This window comes from Aythya marila (assembly GCF_965140915.1).
Source record: "Aythya marila genome assembly, chromosome: 2".
Lineage (NCBI taxonomy): Eukaryota > Metazoa > Chordata > Aves > Anseriformes > Anatidae > Aythya > Aythya marila.
In genome coordinates, this window is record NC_139043.1 from 105415640 (window position 1) to 105429759 (window position 14120).

Below are 14120 nucleotides of genomic sequence, written 5' to 3' on the forward strand. Positions count from 1 at the left end.
TGTAAGTCTGCTGGTAACTGAACAGCATGAACATCTTCATTTGCACTTACACTGTACTTTCAGTAAACATGTGTTCTCTTCCAGGTGGTGCTTGGCAGTTTGCATTTAATGTGAAATTCTACCCTCCAGACCCTGCCCAGCTATCTGAAGATATTACCAGGTGTTTAAAGCATTAAATACCTTTCTAGAAGGGGCTGAAAAGCTGTTTCTGAGAGCGCTTACGCTCTAATTATCCAAGAAAAGGAATGTTTTGTATTCCCATTGGCTTTCTTTCTCTTACGAGCTTACGGAAAATATGTGATGCTTTGGCAGAAAAGACACTGTGGACAGTGTTTAGTTTTCTGAGCTCAGACAACTTTATTTTTTACAATTTAACCTCAAAATCAAGCTTTTCCAATATGCATATTCTTGAGAGTTGATTCGAATTTTCACAGAGATGCCCAATGCCCATTTTTGTCTGTGGTAACAAGATTTTATTGTCAGCAAAATTATAACTGTGAAGGGAAAGAAAGGGGATGAGAATGAGCATGCATGTCAATTTTATGTGTCACTGGCTAGATGTGTTGTTGGTGTGCACGGTATGGTGAGTGTGGTGGTAACAAAGTCAATTAGCTCTGCAACCTGCACCTCTGCTGAAGGGAAGGATTGCTCTTTTTTGTGTGTGTAACTGGGTTCAAGACACAGAGGCTATATCTGCAGTACTGAGCTTGGGAGCATTTCCAAATTCCTCCTAACCCACCTGAGTTCTCCATCAGCTCCATGTTGGGGTAAGCCATGTTGGTTGTTACACCAAAAATTGTACCTGACCAAGGGCACACTGTCATTAGGCTTGTAGCAAAGCTTGTGGAGAACTCGGGAGCTCTCTCTCACCCTTAAATTCCTGAGGGAACTCTGTGCCTTAACCACGAAGCCAACACGCTTCACTTCATTTCTGGATTCTTCTATCTGATGATCCCTTGCACTGCTTGTCATTGTGCTTATAACTGCATGTACCATTTAAATGTATTTTTGAGAAAGCTTCACAGTTTGCTAAGGAGACATCTTTTGAACTGCTTGGAGTTCAGCTACCCCTTAGGGAACATTATTTATTCTTAAAGAAAAAAGTTACCAGTTAGCAATATATCTCAGTGATTTATTACAGAAACCGATGGGGTAATTCTCCATCTGGGTCACAAAACAAAATAGCAACCCATTTTATTAAGAAATCTCCATGCAGCTTTTTAAAGATTAATTAAGCATTGCTACCCACAAGTTAGGCAAAGGGTGGTTTTAAGTCTCATTATCCTTGCTAATGCCTGAAAAACCTTGAGCTTGGGAGTTTTCTGCCCATCAGCAGAGGACCCCTGGCTCCTTGCTGCTCTGTTGTTGGCGGGCCTTGTCTGAGTGGTGGTGGTGCTCCCCTGCAGGTACTACCTCTGCTTGCAGCTGAGAGACGACATCGTGTCTGGCAGGCTGCCCTGCTCCTTTGTCACGCTTGCCCTGCTGGGCTCCTACACCGTGCAGTCTGAGCTCGGCGACTACGACCCCGACGAGTATGGCAGTGACTACGTTAGCGAATTTCGCTTTGCGCCAAATCACACTAAGGAGCTGGAAGATAAGGTGATCGAGCTGCACAAGAGCCACAGGTAAGATGGATGGATGGAGGCTGTAGCCTGCCTTCAGGTACATCCTGAAGCATAAGAACATGTTGAAACCTGCTGTTACGTACTTCTGAAGTGACAGCACTTCATAAAAGTACTTTTTGGATGTGACTTCTCTCTGTGTGACTTCAGTTAGAGAAGAGATAACAAAAAATCATGAAAGATAACAGTGCTTTCACCAGAGCTTCAGCTCTAATAGGTACCATGCTATTTAAGGAATACAGCTTCAATTGTGACAGGCTGAAAATGTTTTCCAGGTGCTGGGTTTTAATTCATATTCTGTTTCCTTAATGTTGATGCTAGAATTGGTTGATTTTCCTCAGGGGAATGACACCTGCGGAGGCTGAGATGCATTTTCTGGAGAATGCCAAGAAGTTATCAATGTATGGAGTAGATCTCCATCATGCTAAGGTATGGACTACAGTTCTTCCAGCAGGGAGCCTACAACTGTCATCTTTCTCATCTGGCATAGTACTTGAATATGCATGGACAGCCTGATTTATTCTTTCTAGTTTGGGACAGGCAGATTGGGGAATAAATCACCGGTAAACATGAGGAAAGGTGGCTCCTGGGATAATCATAAATATTTCTTGTAACTGTAACATAATTTAGCCTATAGATTCAGAGATGTTGCACATCAACATTTTATGTTAGTTAAACAACCAGATCCATGGGAAAAAAATACTGGATGGACACAGTAATGAGAAAGGATTTTAGAAGCTGTCCAAAGAGTGATCAATTGTCATTTTAATTCAGCTACATTTTTCAATCTAATAAGGCCACGTATGGTATCTTGGCTAAATAAGCAGATCATTTCTAACACTGAAAATAATTCTGAAGCAATTATTTAGCTGTGCTGGAAACCTAATCAGATTGATAGTCATAGGGAGACAGCGTCTGGTCTCTCTTCTGAAGTGTCATTGTTGCAGTTGACTGGAAGGGAAGTAATGCCGCTGGAAGCATTCTCCCATGATGAGGTGGTTTCTCTAATCATCAGCAGGTTAAGATAGGAACAAAAAAATGATCATGCTTATTGTGGCTTGGGAAAGCCACCTGCCAGCTTTCTGTTTGTCTGTGGATTTCTTTTTTTCTCCATATAAATAATTACTTCATTCTTCACTCTTTTTTTTTTTTTTTTTCACTTTTCAAAGTAAGGTTGAGGGATTTTAACATCTCTGAGGTTAGCAAGCATCCTTGGCAATGAGTACTGAACAAAGACTCCTGAGCTGTGGAGAGTGCTGCATTTTCTGTAAAGGTCAAATTGCTGTGAGCCTGTTTTTATGCTGCAGCAGATCCTTTCAAGAACCGAGATAAATTTGCAGCTTGGATCTTGAAAGGGCATGCAACCGTGTCCCTGGAGCACTTCATAGGATCTGTGCATGTGTGTTACAGAATTCAAGGTAATCTTTTGTGTTCTGTTAATTGCCTCCACTGAAAATGAAAAATATGTGTATGGCTCAATGGGTAGCACTTGACCAGGAGGCATGCCACTGTTTTTCCTGTGAATGGCAGATAGGTACAAAATCTTGAGGCATCTTTGGAACAGAGATAGAAATGGATTGATAAATGTCACTCAGTAGCTTTTTTTTCAACACCCTTTGTCCAACTCAAATAAATCTGCAGAACAGCAACAAAGTGAGTTCTGCTCTAAATATGTTACAAGCTTCATTACCGAAAATCTGACATAGCATGGCATTAAGACCTGAGTATTTTTTTCAGAATACTGGAGAAAGGCTGAGAAATTTAAGATAGGATGTCCAGAGATAACCTTATTTTTTTTTTTCCTACAAAATATCAGTGTCTAGTTTTACTGTTCTATTCTTCATATTGAAAGACTCAGAGCAAACGAAGTTGTTAGTCAAGCCAATCTCTTTCTAAAGTGATATTCTTAATAGAGAAAGCTGCATTGGTAATGCATTGGGTCTGTCTGTAGAGTAAGAAATCAGATGATAATTTTGGAAACTGAGCTAAAAGTAGGAAAACTAGAATCTGCATGAGAAGCAGCAGTTGGTTTTAATTAGGCCTGGTGGTGAGATGGGATAGTATCAGGCTGTGGGACCAGCGTCTCTATGGATGCCTTTTTGAAGTCGTTCAGTGGCAGATGTCTCTGTGTCAACGTCAATTCATTAAGGCTGTGCAGGTATCCAAGTTATTCAACAGATGCTGGACTTGCCAACTGCTGTTAAAACTAGCTCTCAATTACCTAGCACAGGGCTACAATTAAGAATGTGTTCAGATGGATAGATTTGTCCTTTGGGCTGTCAGCACTCTGACAAAACCTCCCATTCGTATGCAGAGCTATGGGTATGTGCAGTTCAGCATCTTGTGCCTCAGACGACAGAGCAAAGAGCGTTGTGTTCTGTGCAACTGCATGGCTCCTGAAAAACAGCCAAATTCTCCTCGTACTCGGGTTTTGTTTTACGCCAGTAGTATCACATTGAAAAGCAGTTTCTGACACAAAAAAAAAAACACAAAAGAAGCCTTGAATGGATTGAGGTCTGCCGCAAAGGTGAAGAGGAAGAAAGGAAACATTTCTCAGGAAAGTTTTAAGAAAATATAACAAAAGAAACAGTCCCTTTCAGCTGCAGCTACATGCCATATTTGAGCATGTACGTGTTTCAAGCGTTTTCCAGTCAGTGTGATCACAGGCAATGAGACTTCATTTAAAAAAATGTATTCACTGTATTTAAACATTACTTTTTCCTTAGGAAATTGTAAAACTGAAGTCAGCTGAAAAAAATAACTTTCTCTCTTCTGCAGTACCTCACGATGTTATCACGAGAGCCTTATTTAGAAAACAGATATCTTTTGGGGGGTTATACCATCATTGTAGAAGCATACATCCTTTATTGATACATGTTTTTTAACAGTGGAGTGACCTTGTGGCACTAATTCATTGTCGTGTCTCTGACTTTAAAAGCATCCTTTTTTTTTTTTTTTTTTTAATTCAAGCTGTGCTATAGGCTCTTCATCTAGCCATGTGTGCCTTTGTGCTCATCTTAAAATGTAATTAAACTTTCACTATGTGCCTAGAAGATGTTTGGAAAAATAGCAGAAAATTATTAATTCATTTCATGATTATCATACGATGACATCTCTATAACTGACTTTTACAACATTAAGTTATTTTAAAATAATTACCAGAGGACTCTGTGCTTTAAGGAGGACATTTCTTTTCTCTAGAACTATTAGTACTTAACTAAATGAAAAAAAAAAAATACAATTTAACATGCTTGTGGTGATGGTAAACACTGAAGATTGACTTCGAGAAAAAAAATCTGTCTGATTCACAAGGCTTAGTCATGCAGAATGGGTGATGCTGGGACTGGTAAATGTGTATACAGTCCTACTTACTTTCAATCTCGTATTTATCTTAATGATGCTTAAGAAGTATTAAAGTGTTCTGTATTGTTAATATCATTATTTTAATACCACATAAAGTGAAACCCCCTGCTTTTGGAGTCTTTCTAAAAGATGAGATAACTTCCACAACACTCAGGTTCTGATCCTGCCCAACCTTACTATTACTTGCATGAATGCGGTCAATGAGTAGTGTAGCTCTCAGAAATAAGGTCACTGTAGCTGACACATTACAGATTTGTAGCTCAGACAGAAGCACAGTAGACAAGAATCTATAGTACTATGGGATTTGAAGAGAGAAGTGTTCAAAAAGTATATTGCTTGCTTTTCTAGGATTCTGAAGGAGTGGAAATCATGTTAGGTGTTTGCGCAAGTGGCCTCTTAATATATCGAGACCGACTCAGAATAAATAGATTTGCCTGGCCAAAGGTTCTGAAAATTTCCTACAAGAGGAACAACTTCTACATCAAAATCCGACCGGGGGAGGTAAGGGCATCCTTCAGTGAATGAACCTTTTCCAAAAACCTGTGTTCTCATTGATTTGTTGATTTGTCATGTCTTACAGCCCTTTAACATTCCTTTTCATTTATATTTTTTAATCTGTGCTGATTTTCTTAGGAAAGAGTAGGTAAATACTTTATTTAAAATACAGGTAAAATCTTTGGTGTTTTTCTGTTTACATCCATGAACTAATGTAACCAGTAAATATGGTTATCTGCATGCAAAAAGCTAATCCATGTTATGAATACTTTGGGCATTTAAATAATGTATTGCATATCCATGGAGTGCTCATTATCCACCAACATGTTGTATATTAAATTAGTGTCTATTCATCTTACACAGTAAGATGTGAACAGGACATACCAAATTTTATAAGCATATCAGACTAGTAAATTTGGGGTCTAAGTCGAAATCTGGAGACTCATAAAAATGGAGTCCAGCATCCATCAGTCAGCATTTTTGGTAGCTACATGCATCAGCCCTTCCAGGCCCATAGGAGCTCATGTTCTAACACGTAAGAAGGTGTTGTGAAATCTCGTACAGTGAGTGCCCTCTCGTGGCTCAGCCGCATGCGTAGCAAATACAGCGCTGGTAACGTGTGTCTGTCTACCTCATGTGGCAAGCATACACTAACACAGAAATAAGATGATAAATCTTAGCAAAAATCCCAGGAAGAGTTCAAGATCATCATAAACAAAAGGGTCTCCATTTGAACTTCTGACATAGTAATCGGACTGTGATGGATTAAAAATCCATATATATCCATTTTAGAGGTTGTAGCTATATAGGAGGACAGAAATCACCTGGTTGAGGACTGCATTTCTCCCTTTGAGGATTGCATTTCTCCCTTAATGTAATATGGCAGCTGGGAGTCCTGAGCCAATGTCTCTAGTACTGGCTTCATAACTGACCTGGGAAATCTATTGGCGCCACCACCAGCATCAGGGCTTGAGCAGTTGTAGTGCTATAAACCAAAATCCACAAACCTACATCTTCTGCCTCACAGCAGACACGGTCTTATTCACCAACTTTGCAGTCTTGAATTTAATTTAAAAGACAAAAAAAAATCGAATAGCCACTGATGTTCCCAATATCTGTACTCAAGCTCTCCACCACTGATTTCCTACTGAGCTCTGCTGGTCATGGTATGTAGCTTCTTGTGACCAGGTCATAGTTACTTCTGCAAAATGATTAATGCAGTCCATTTGAAATCACATTTGATGATAATGTGATTCACCATCTCATGTGTTGCTTCTATCATCTTTATTTTTTTGCTGTTTCCTGCCATGTTTCTTTCTGTCAGTTCCCCATAGAGATCCAGGCTTCCTTACAAGTGCCCTTCTGCCTACCTTTCCCCAATCACAGCAACACTATTTCACCTACTCAGCTATCTGCATGTAGCCATCAACATGTTACAGCAGTCGTAGCTGTCACAGCTTTTGCATCTGGAATATAAATCTGCAGCACAACCCAAAGAGGTCACTTAGTGTCCCCAGCCAACTCTTTCAATTACCTGTTCCTTTTCTCATCCTTCCCAGGAGCTAAATTAGCTAAAAATACTGTGATTTACTAACTCTAGTTCTTTCACTGTAATTCTCCTTAATATAGGGCTGTGTAAGACCAGACCAGTCCCAGGAGACTATTGCTCCCTTCCAGGCTATTATCAGGCTTCCCACTGTTCTTTAAACTGGTGAAGTTGAAACATTAGGGTTAAAGCACTTAAATGTTTTTGTTAGCTTTTTTTTTCTTCCCCTCAGAACTCTCCCAAGTCTTAACTGATCTCTGTTACTATAGTGCATAAAACATCACTGTCAGCATCAAAAACCTCTTCCTCATTATCTAAGTTTTCCCCCAAAAAAGCAATCCCCAAAAGCTGCCTTTGTTTACTACTCACAGTTTCCTTCCCAGACAGTAGTCTGGAGTATGTATATATACAGTTATATACATTAGACTGCAAAGAGATGATATAGACAGAGGAAATGAAGATGAACCTGTGTACCTGAAGATGAACCTGTGTACCTGTGCATACTATCTAAATATAGATGCACCACATCAAATGTGTACTTTTTCTTTTTTCCCACCTAGTTTGAGCAGTTTGAAAGCACTATTGGGTTTAAGCTGCCAAACCATCGCGCCGCAAAGCGCTTATGGAAAGTGTGTGTTGAGCACCATACATTTTTCAGGTATGTCAATTTCTTTTCCTAAAGGTGTGCCATAAAATGCAACAAAAAAGAACGATCTTGTTAGCAGAGACAAAACCCTTCAAAGCAAATTGTCATTTTGATCAAGAGGTGCCTCTGAGCAAACAAGAAAAGATGATTATTGCTCCTTACAAATGTGAAATGTTTCACCCATTTTTTTTTCATAGTATTTCAGTTAGATACTGAATGTTTAAAATCACCATATGATTCTAATTAATTGTTTTGCTTTATCTGTGCCATGATGTTGTCGGTCACTATACTTAAAAAGCCATGGGACTCTTCTACACTTGTATAGGTAGAACAACTCATATGGAAAATTACTGGGACATATGTGTTAAAATATATATATGTGTGTGTATACTGGGATATATGTGTTTAAAAAAAACAAGAGAGATTTTGACTTAATTACATATGAAGATACAAACAGTAAGCAGTGGTGTAATATTTAGTCATGCAGAATAAGCAATCCATGGTTGTAATTTTTATATTACTGAGGAATTTTGCAACTATGCATAAGCAGCTATGCTTTTGTCATCTATGATGACTTGAGAAAAGTTTGGGATAGTAGAATAAATGCAGTAACTAGTTTGTGCTAAGATAGTCAGCAAAGATATTTTTAGCAATGAGAACCCAAAATGGTAAGCTTTTCAATGGCATGAGAGAGTGTCCAGTGTTTCCCTCTCAAGATTTTTGGGAGGACTGAAGAATTTCTCTCCTTTCTTAAAACTGTTGGTTCAAGTTGTCTGTAGATTCATATGAAATGCTATTTTAGTATCACAAGATCTAAAAAGAAATTGTGCATTTTTGGGTGTTTCTGATTTTTCATGGAAAATCAATTTTTAAAGCATAAACTCCATAGCAGGAGCATGGAGCAAACTTCAGCAAATGCTGTAGCCAAAATACAGAGTGTGGGAAGGCTCTGACCTGAAAAATGTTTGCATCCCTATGAATGAATATTGCCCTGTGGTCTTAGCACTTTAGCTAAATGATGTTGTAATGTTGTATGTGAGGCATTATTTGATCTCTTTCTTAACACGGACCTGTGAGACATAGGTCCCAATGGGTAATGATATGAAGCAGTGGTCTTCTCCCCTCTGCAGAAGCAGTAGACTGATCTGTGGAGGAAGTGGAGTAATTCCTGTATGTCTTGGTGTGTTTTAGGCTCCTGCTACCTGAAGCACCTCCAAAGAAGTTCCTGACGCTGGGCTCCAAGTTTCGCTACAGTGGCAGGACGCAGGCTCAGACAAGAAGAGCCAGTGCGCTCATAGACCGGCCTGCGCCTTACTTTGAGCGGTCTTCTAGTAAACGTTATACTATGTCCCGCAGCTTAGATGGGGGTAAGGTCCTCTTAACTGACTTTTTCAGAAGTTAAAGTCACCGTGGTCACTGCTTTAAATTAGATGTAAACCTCTTGTAATCTCATATCCCTTGAGCTTCTGCTGAGAGGAGAATGTGAGTACTTGCACGTTTGCGGCGTACCGGGGATGGAGGCTGTGTCAGTACAGCTGGCTCTTCTGCTCCTAATGACCTGTGCAGCATACAGCTTGTGTGGGAACTGAGGCAGTACTTACACTTGTCTGCATAGCTGGACTTCGAAATTAGGTTCATGAGGCCTTGCAATGGGAATGTTCACCCAGGCAGTAGAGGGTAAAGCAGCAGGAAAATGTCTCAGATGAAACAGGATAGGCGTCAAGTAGCCCTACAAAGCTTGCTAGCTTTCCACAACACATCTTCTGTGTTGTCATGGAGCCTTTTTATAAATGACTGCCTGCAGTGGTTTTCAGGAGCCATGTCCCACTTGGGGAGCCAAGGAGACCTAAAGAGATGAGCAGGAAAGCAAGTCCTTGCCCCATGACTACTGCTCCCTTCCAGGAGGGAGAAAGCAGATAAAGACCAGACTGAGGGGCATCAGGAAGGTGGCCCACCGGTTGCCATGAGCAGGATACAGATAAATAATGTCCTGAATTTACTGCTTCTGCAGTTACAAAATGTTTGCCTGGAGGATGTTATTGGGAGCATACTCTTCATGGGCCTTATTCCTTGGCCTCACCCCTACAGATCCCTTCCCAGCCTGGGAGAAGTTCAAGGTACTCAAATCTGTCAGACTGGGCTTGCCCTCCAGAGCAAGTCTGGATTCAGTGACTTTACATGAATAATTGTTTGGGTTTTGTTTAATTTAGTTGTTTTTTTTTTTTTTTTCCCTATACTGGTTTTTCGTCTAAGTATATGTTAAAACTCATAAATGAGTTATTTCCCTCCAGAGAGTAATAACTCCTGCTTGTTAACTAGTACCTCACTCTGATGAGTCCTGGTGGGCTATGTATGTACATCACTTTTGAGGGTGTAAGATGGAAAGTAACGTGCAGGTTAACAGTAGGTCCTCTCTCTTTCTCTGTGGTTCACGGAGGTCAAGTTTTTGCTGCTCCTTAGATTATACCAACATGGGATGCAGTCTCAGCTACTTCATCAGCTGTTATTGTTGTCAGATATTGATTAAAAGTAGGTTGCAATTTATTTTTGTAGAAAAAAAAAAATACTGAGACCAAACTTAGAATCTTTACAAACTTAAAAAAAAAAAAAAAAAGTGATTTCTCCTGCGGAATATGACCGATGAATTGCAACGAATATAGCTGATGGTGGGGAGGGGGAGAAACCATGATTTAAAAGTACGAGTGACGAGCCTTCTTTTCTCCCCCTAAAGATGCTGCTTGTCATTAATTATTTTGGAATCCTCTAATTCTGATGTGCTTCTTGCTCGTTACCAAGCAACTGGTGACCTGATTGCTGTGCATGTGTCTCAAAGCAGAAATTACCCTTGTGCACTATTTTGTTTCTAACATCTAAACAAGATGTCTCCCTCTACTCGTTTTGCTCTCTCCCGCCTCCTGAGCTCATACCCAAGAGACAAGATATCTGAAAGCTTTTTTCAAGCTTTTGTTAGACTCTGCAAGGTTTTTATTATGCTAATTTGCCTAAGTGCAAATGGGGAAGAGAGTTTTTTTTTGTTTGTTTGTTTTTTAATTAATGCTTATGATTCGTTCACTAATGTTGTTACTGTAACACAAACATGCCAGTAATGTTCTGCATTACGATTACGCTGTGATCTTGGCCCTGTGGTTTGCTATGCACGCAAGTCACTTTGCACATTTGAATGGTCCTGGTGAATTTGAAATTGGTTACACAGTAGTGAAGAGCAGGATCTAGGTATATATTAATATACTAATTACATTCTATCTGTAAATTTACTATTTATTTTAAAATCCTTTATATATGTTTAAGTTTGCTGAATTGTCAAGCATTTACATCCTAAAATATTCCTTTCAGATTTTTTTAGGACAATGAGCTCAGTGAATTGACAGACTTCAATATCTGATAATAGAAAGATGACCTTTCTTGATTCTCAAGTATTGTGTGTGTTACATCAGTATTGTCATTTCCTACAATACGGTGCATTACTTACCCTGCATTTGATCTGTATTGCTATATTCTGACAGATTTAAAAAAAAAAAAAAAAAAAAAAAAAAAAACACTCTTCCTCGGCTGATGTCATAGCTGTTTTTCTATATGTTTTCTGCCGGATACATATGGCAATGCATTATTTTTTCTCTGATGTTTTACTACAATAACAATGGCTTGCTAACATTTAACAACTGTGTAATGCACACATTAGCTACAGTAATGTGTGTATACACATCCGTAATATATGTTTATGCATATAAAAGCTTTATTTCACGTAAACAGTTTATTTAAATGTATGCACATGCTTCTGGTTTCCTGACACATGACATAGTTGTGTTTTCAGCAATATCTGAATGTTTTACTAACCCAGCTTTTTAATTTTATGCAGCTTCTCAGCAAAAGCTATTTCAGACTTTCCCTCTTTAAATATTTGCTTTTAGCATCAGTGAATGAAAACCATGAAATATACATGAAGGATTCTGTGTCTGCTGCAGAGGTTGGTACTGGCCAGTACGCCACAACAAAGGGCATCTCTCAGACCAACTTGATAACCACTGTGACGCCAGAGAAAAAGGCAGAAGAAGAAAAAGATGATGAAGAGGGCAAAAAGAAAAGAGAAGAGGAAGTCACCCCAGTCTCGGCAATACGCCATGATACAAAGGTAGAGTTTTTAGTTTTTTTTTGTTAAACTGACCTGCCTGGACAGCGCTTGGAGCAGCACAGAATGATTAGGGAGGGAGAAGATACCTAATCCAGTAAGAGGAACATAAAATATACACAGTTGTTTGTGTATGTATATACATGTCTTGAATCAATTTGTATATTTGTATGATCCTTTTGCATGATGTTGTAAAAGCCAATTCCTGCCTTGGACTGCTTTTGGAAAAAGCAAACGAATTTATCAGGAGCTCTTTATGAAATATTCAGAAAATAGCCTAGAAGTGCAGGTTTTGCTCTTTTGGTCTTCAGTTGTATTTTGACATTAGTATGGGCATCAGGTTTTCTATTTCTTGACAGGACAGCAAAGTAGTTCTGTGTCATTGTACATATCTCTGTGCTTTAAACTATTGCATTTTTCTCATTTCCTTCTCATAGCAGTATGTTTCCCTCCATATATTTCAATGAGTATTTTTTTCCCTTTGGGTATGAATATACTATGATAAACATTTTTCTGGCTTACAAAAGCATTGACTTCCCTATTTTGAAATTTTCACTGTAGAAAACTGTTTTTGTTGATGATTCTCTACTCAGTTGTTAAATTTGATTTGTGAGTCACCAAACCCAATCCTACCACCACCACATGTATATAAAACACACAGCTGTGGATTACATCTACGGAGATATTAAGAAAGTAAATCAGAGGGACAGAGAAGATGCTGTATTTTGGAGGTAGATAGTGAAGAGAAATAAGGTAGAATCAGAAAAGACTGAGTGTAAACTGCCATCTGTTTCTTATACATTGAAGAGAAAAAAAGAAAAAAAAAAAAAAACAAACACTATGAAATACTGAATCTGGGATATCATTCAAAATGTGTTGTATGGAACGCATTTGTTGAATGTGCAAGATTTACTCTCTTCATGTGTGAGGAAAAAACTATGTATACCTTTATACCCAGAAAACTCATTAGGAATGTAAATCTGAGAGCCTGAACTTCTAGCCTTACCATATAACAAGGTACATATAATGAGCTAAAGGTACAGATCTTCAAATAAAAAGCTGCAATTAAGGTACAAAAATTGGAAACAAACAGAATTACTGAAACTGCAGATGAGGAAATATTTTCTTTTGAAACTGTGGGCTGCAATTGTGCTATTAAAAATAATCTTTGTAAAATTTGACAAGGGTCTCCTTGAAACTCCATTAGTTTCTGCATGGAGAAACATGGATGAAAATCAAATATGCAGAAAAAATCCAATAGAAACTAATTCCGTTCCAAGTGTTTGTTAATTTAGGTCAATGGAGAGGTTCAGCTGCATTTCAAAGATCATATGTTCCTTATTGATGGCTAGAAATAGAGCTATTTTTAGGAAAACACTTTTCCTAAAATGGTAGTTAAACACACACAAACGGATGAATTTTAACCCCCAAGAGGTGGGTTCTGTTTAAACCACCTGTTAACAGAATGTCAATCCTGTAAGCATATAGAGATCTTAGTCCTGCTTCCACTGGACCTGCCAACAGTTTGTTATTTATTACAAAGAGAATAGGGTCTCAAGAAACACAGGACAAGTTTGCAATCACATTTCTGTTTTAAAGATATATGTGTAGGTTTGCAGATTTTCCACTAAGACATTTTTTCTTTGATTTATCCATATGTGTTTAAGCACCAGAAGTTATTCTAAATATTAATGCTGCAAAGCTGTCCATAAATGAATAGTCTGCATTAGCAAAGAAGAAATTTACTTTGGCTTTTTTGCCTTTACAACATAAAGAGAAGTTCTATGTATTTAGCTCACATAAAGTCCTATGGGTCCATCAGCATTAGATTTTGGCTTGCATTTACTGCCTTAAATTCACAAAGAAGGTATTTGTTGAAGTTAGACTCAGTTTTGATTGCTTAATTCTGGAATGCAAAATGCCTGAACTGATAGATATATACATTTGTTTTACCTGTTCCCATTAAAGAAAAGATAGAAGCAAAATATTAGGGGGAGGGGAATGAACTCCTCCATGGAAATATTGGACTGAAATCCCATTCCTACTGTTAGTATAACTGGTAAAGATTAGGCTTAGTAGGTATCATTGATGCCACCTGTATATAAAACTCTGATCCAGCTTGTTGGCTCAGATTTTGCACCGTCTTGTGCAGACAAAAGCAGTTTTGTCTTTGAAGTCATTTTACTCCTAGGAGTTTGGAGTGTGAGTGCAGTTGAAATGCCTTTTATAAGCTCCTCAGGAAGATGAGCAGTGATGGAACTCAGGTACTTATGGTTTGGTCAAAGAGCCAGTTTGTCACTT

At 38.6% G+C, this 14120-nt stretch overlaps 1 protein-coding gene across 11 annotated transcripts in view; it reads left to right on the forward strand.

Annotated features, from left to right (window-relative positions):
• The window catches only part of EPB41L3 (erythrocyte membrane protein band 4.1 like 3), a 134736-nt gene that overhangs the window by 98305 nt on the left and 22311 nt on the right, over window positions 1-14120 (forward strand). For 10 of the 11 annotated variants that reach the window (XM_082752953.1, XM_082752951.1, XM_082752949.1 and 7 more), the window contains exons 6-12: window positions 85-160; window positions 1407-1625; window positions 1964-2051; window positions 5334-5486; window positions 7587-7684; window positions 8864-9039; window positions 11602-11822. In XM_082752953.1, coding sequence (XP_082609079.1) covers window positions 85-160; window positions 1407-1625; window positions 1964-2051; window positions 5334-5486; window positions 7587-7684; window positions 8864-9039; window positions 11602-11822 — 1031 coding nt within the window. The remainder of the gene's footprint in view (window positions 1-84; window positions 161-1406; window positions 1626-1963; window positions 2052-5333; window positions 5487-7586; window positions 7685-8863; window positions 9040-11601; window positions 11823-14120) is intronic. The other variant, XM_082752955.1, reaches the window with a different exon arrangement.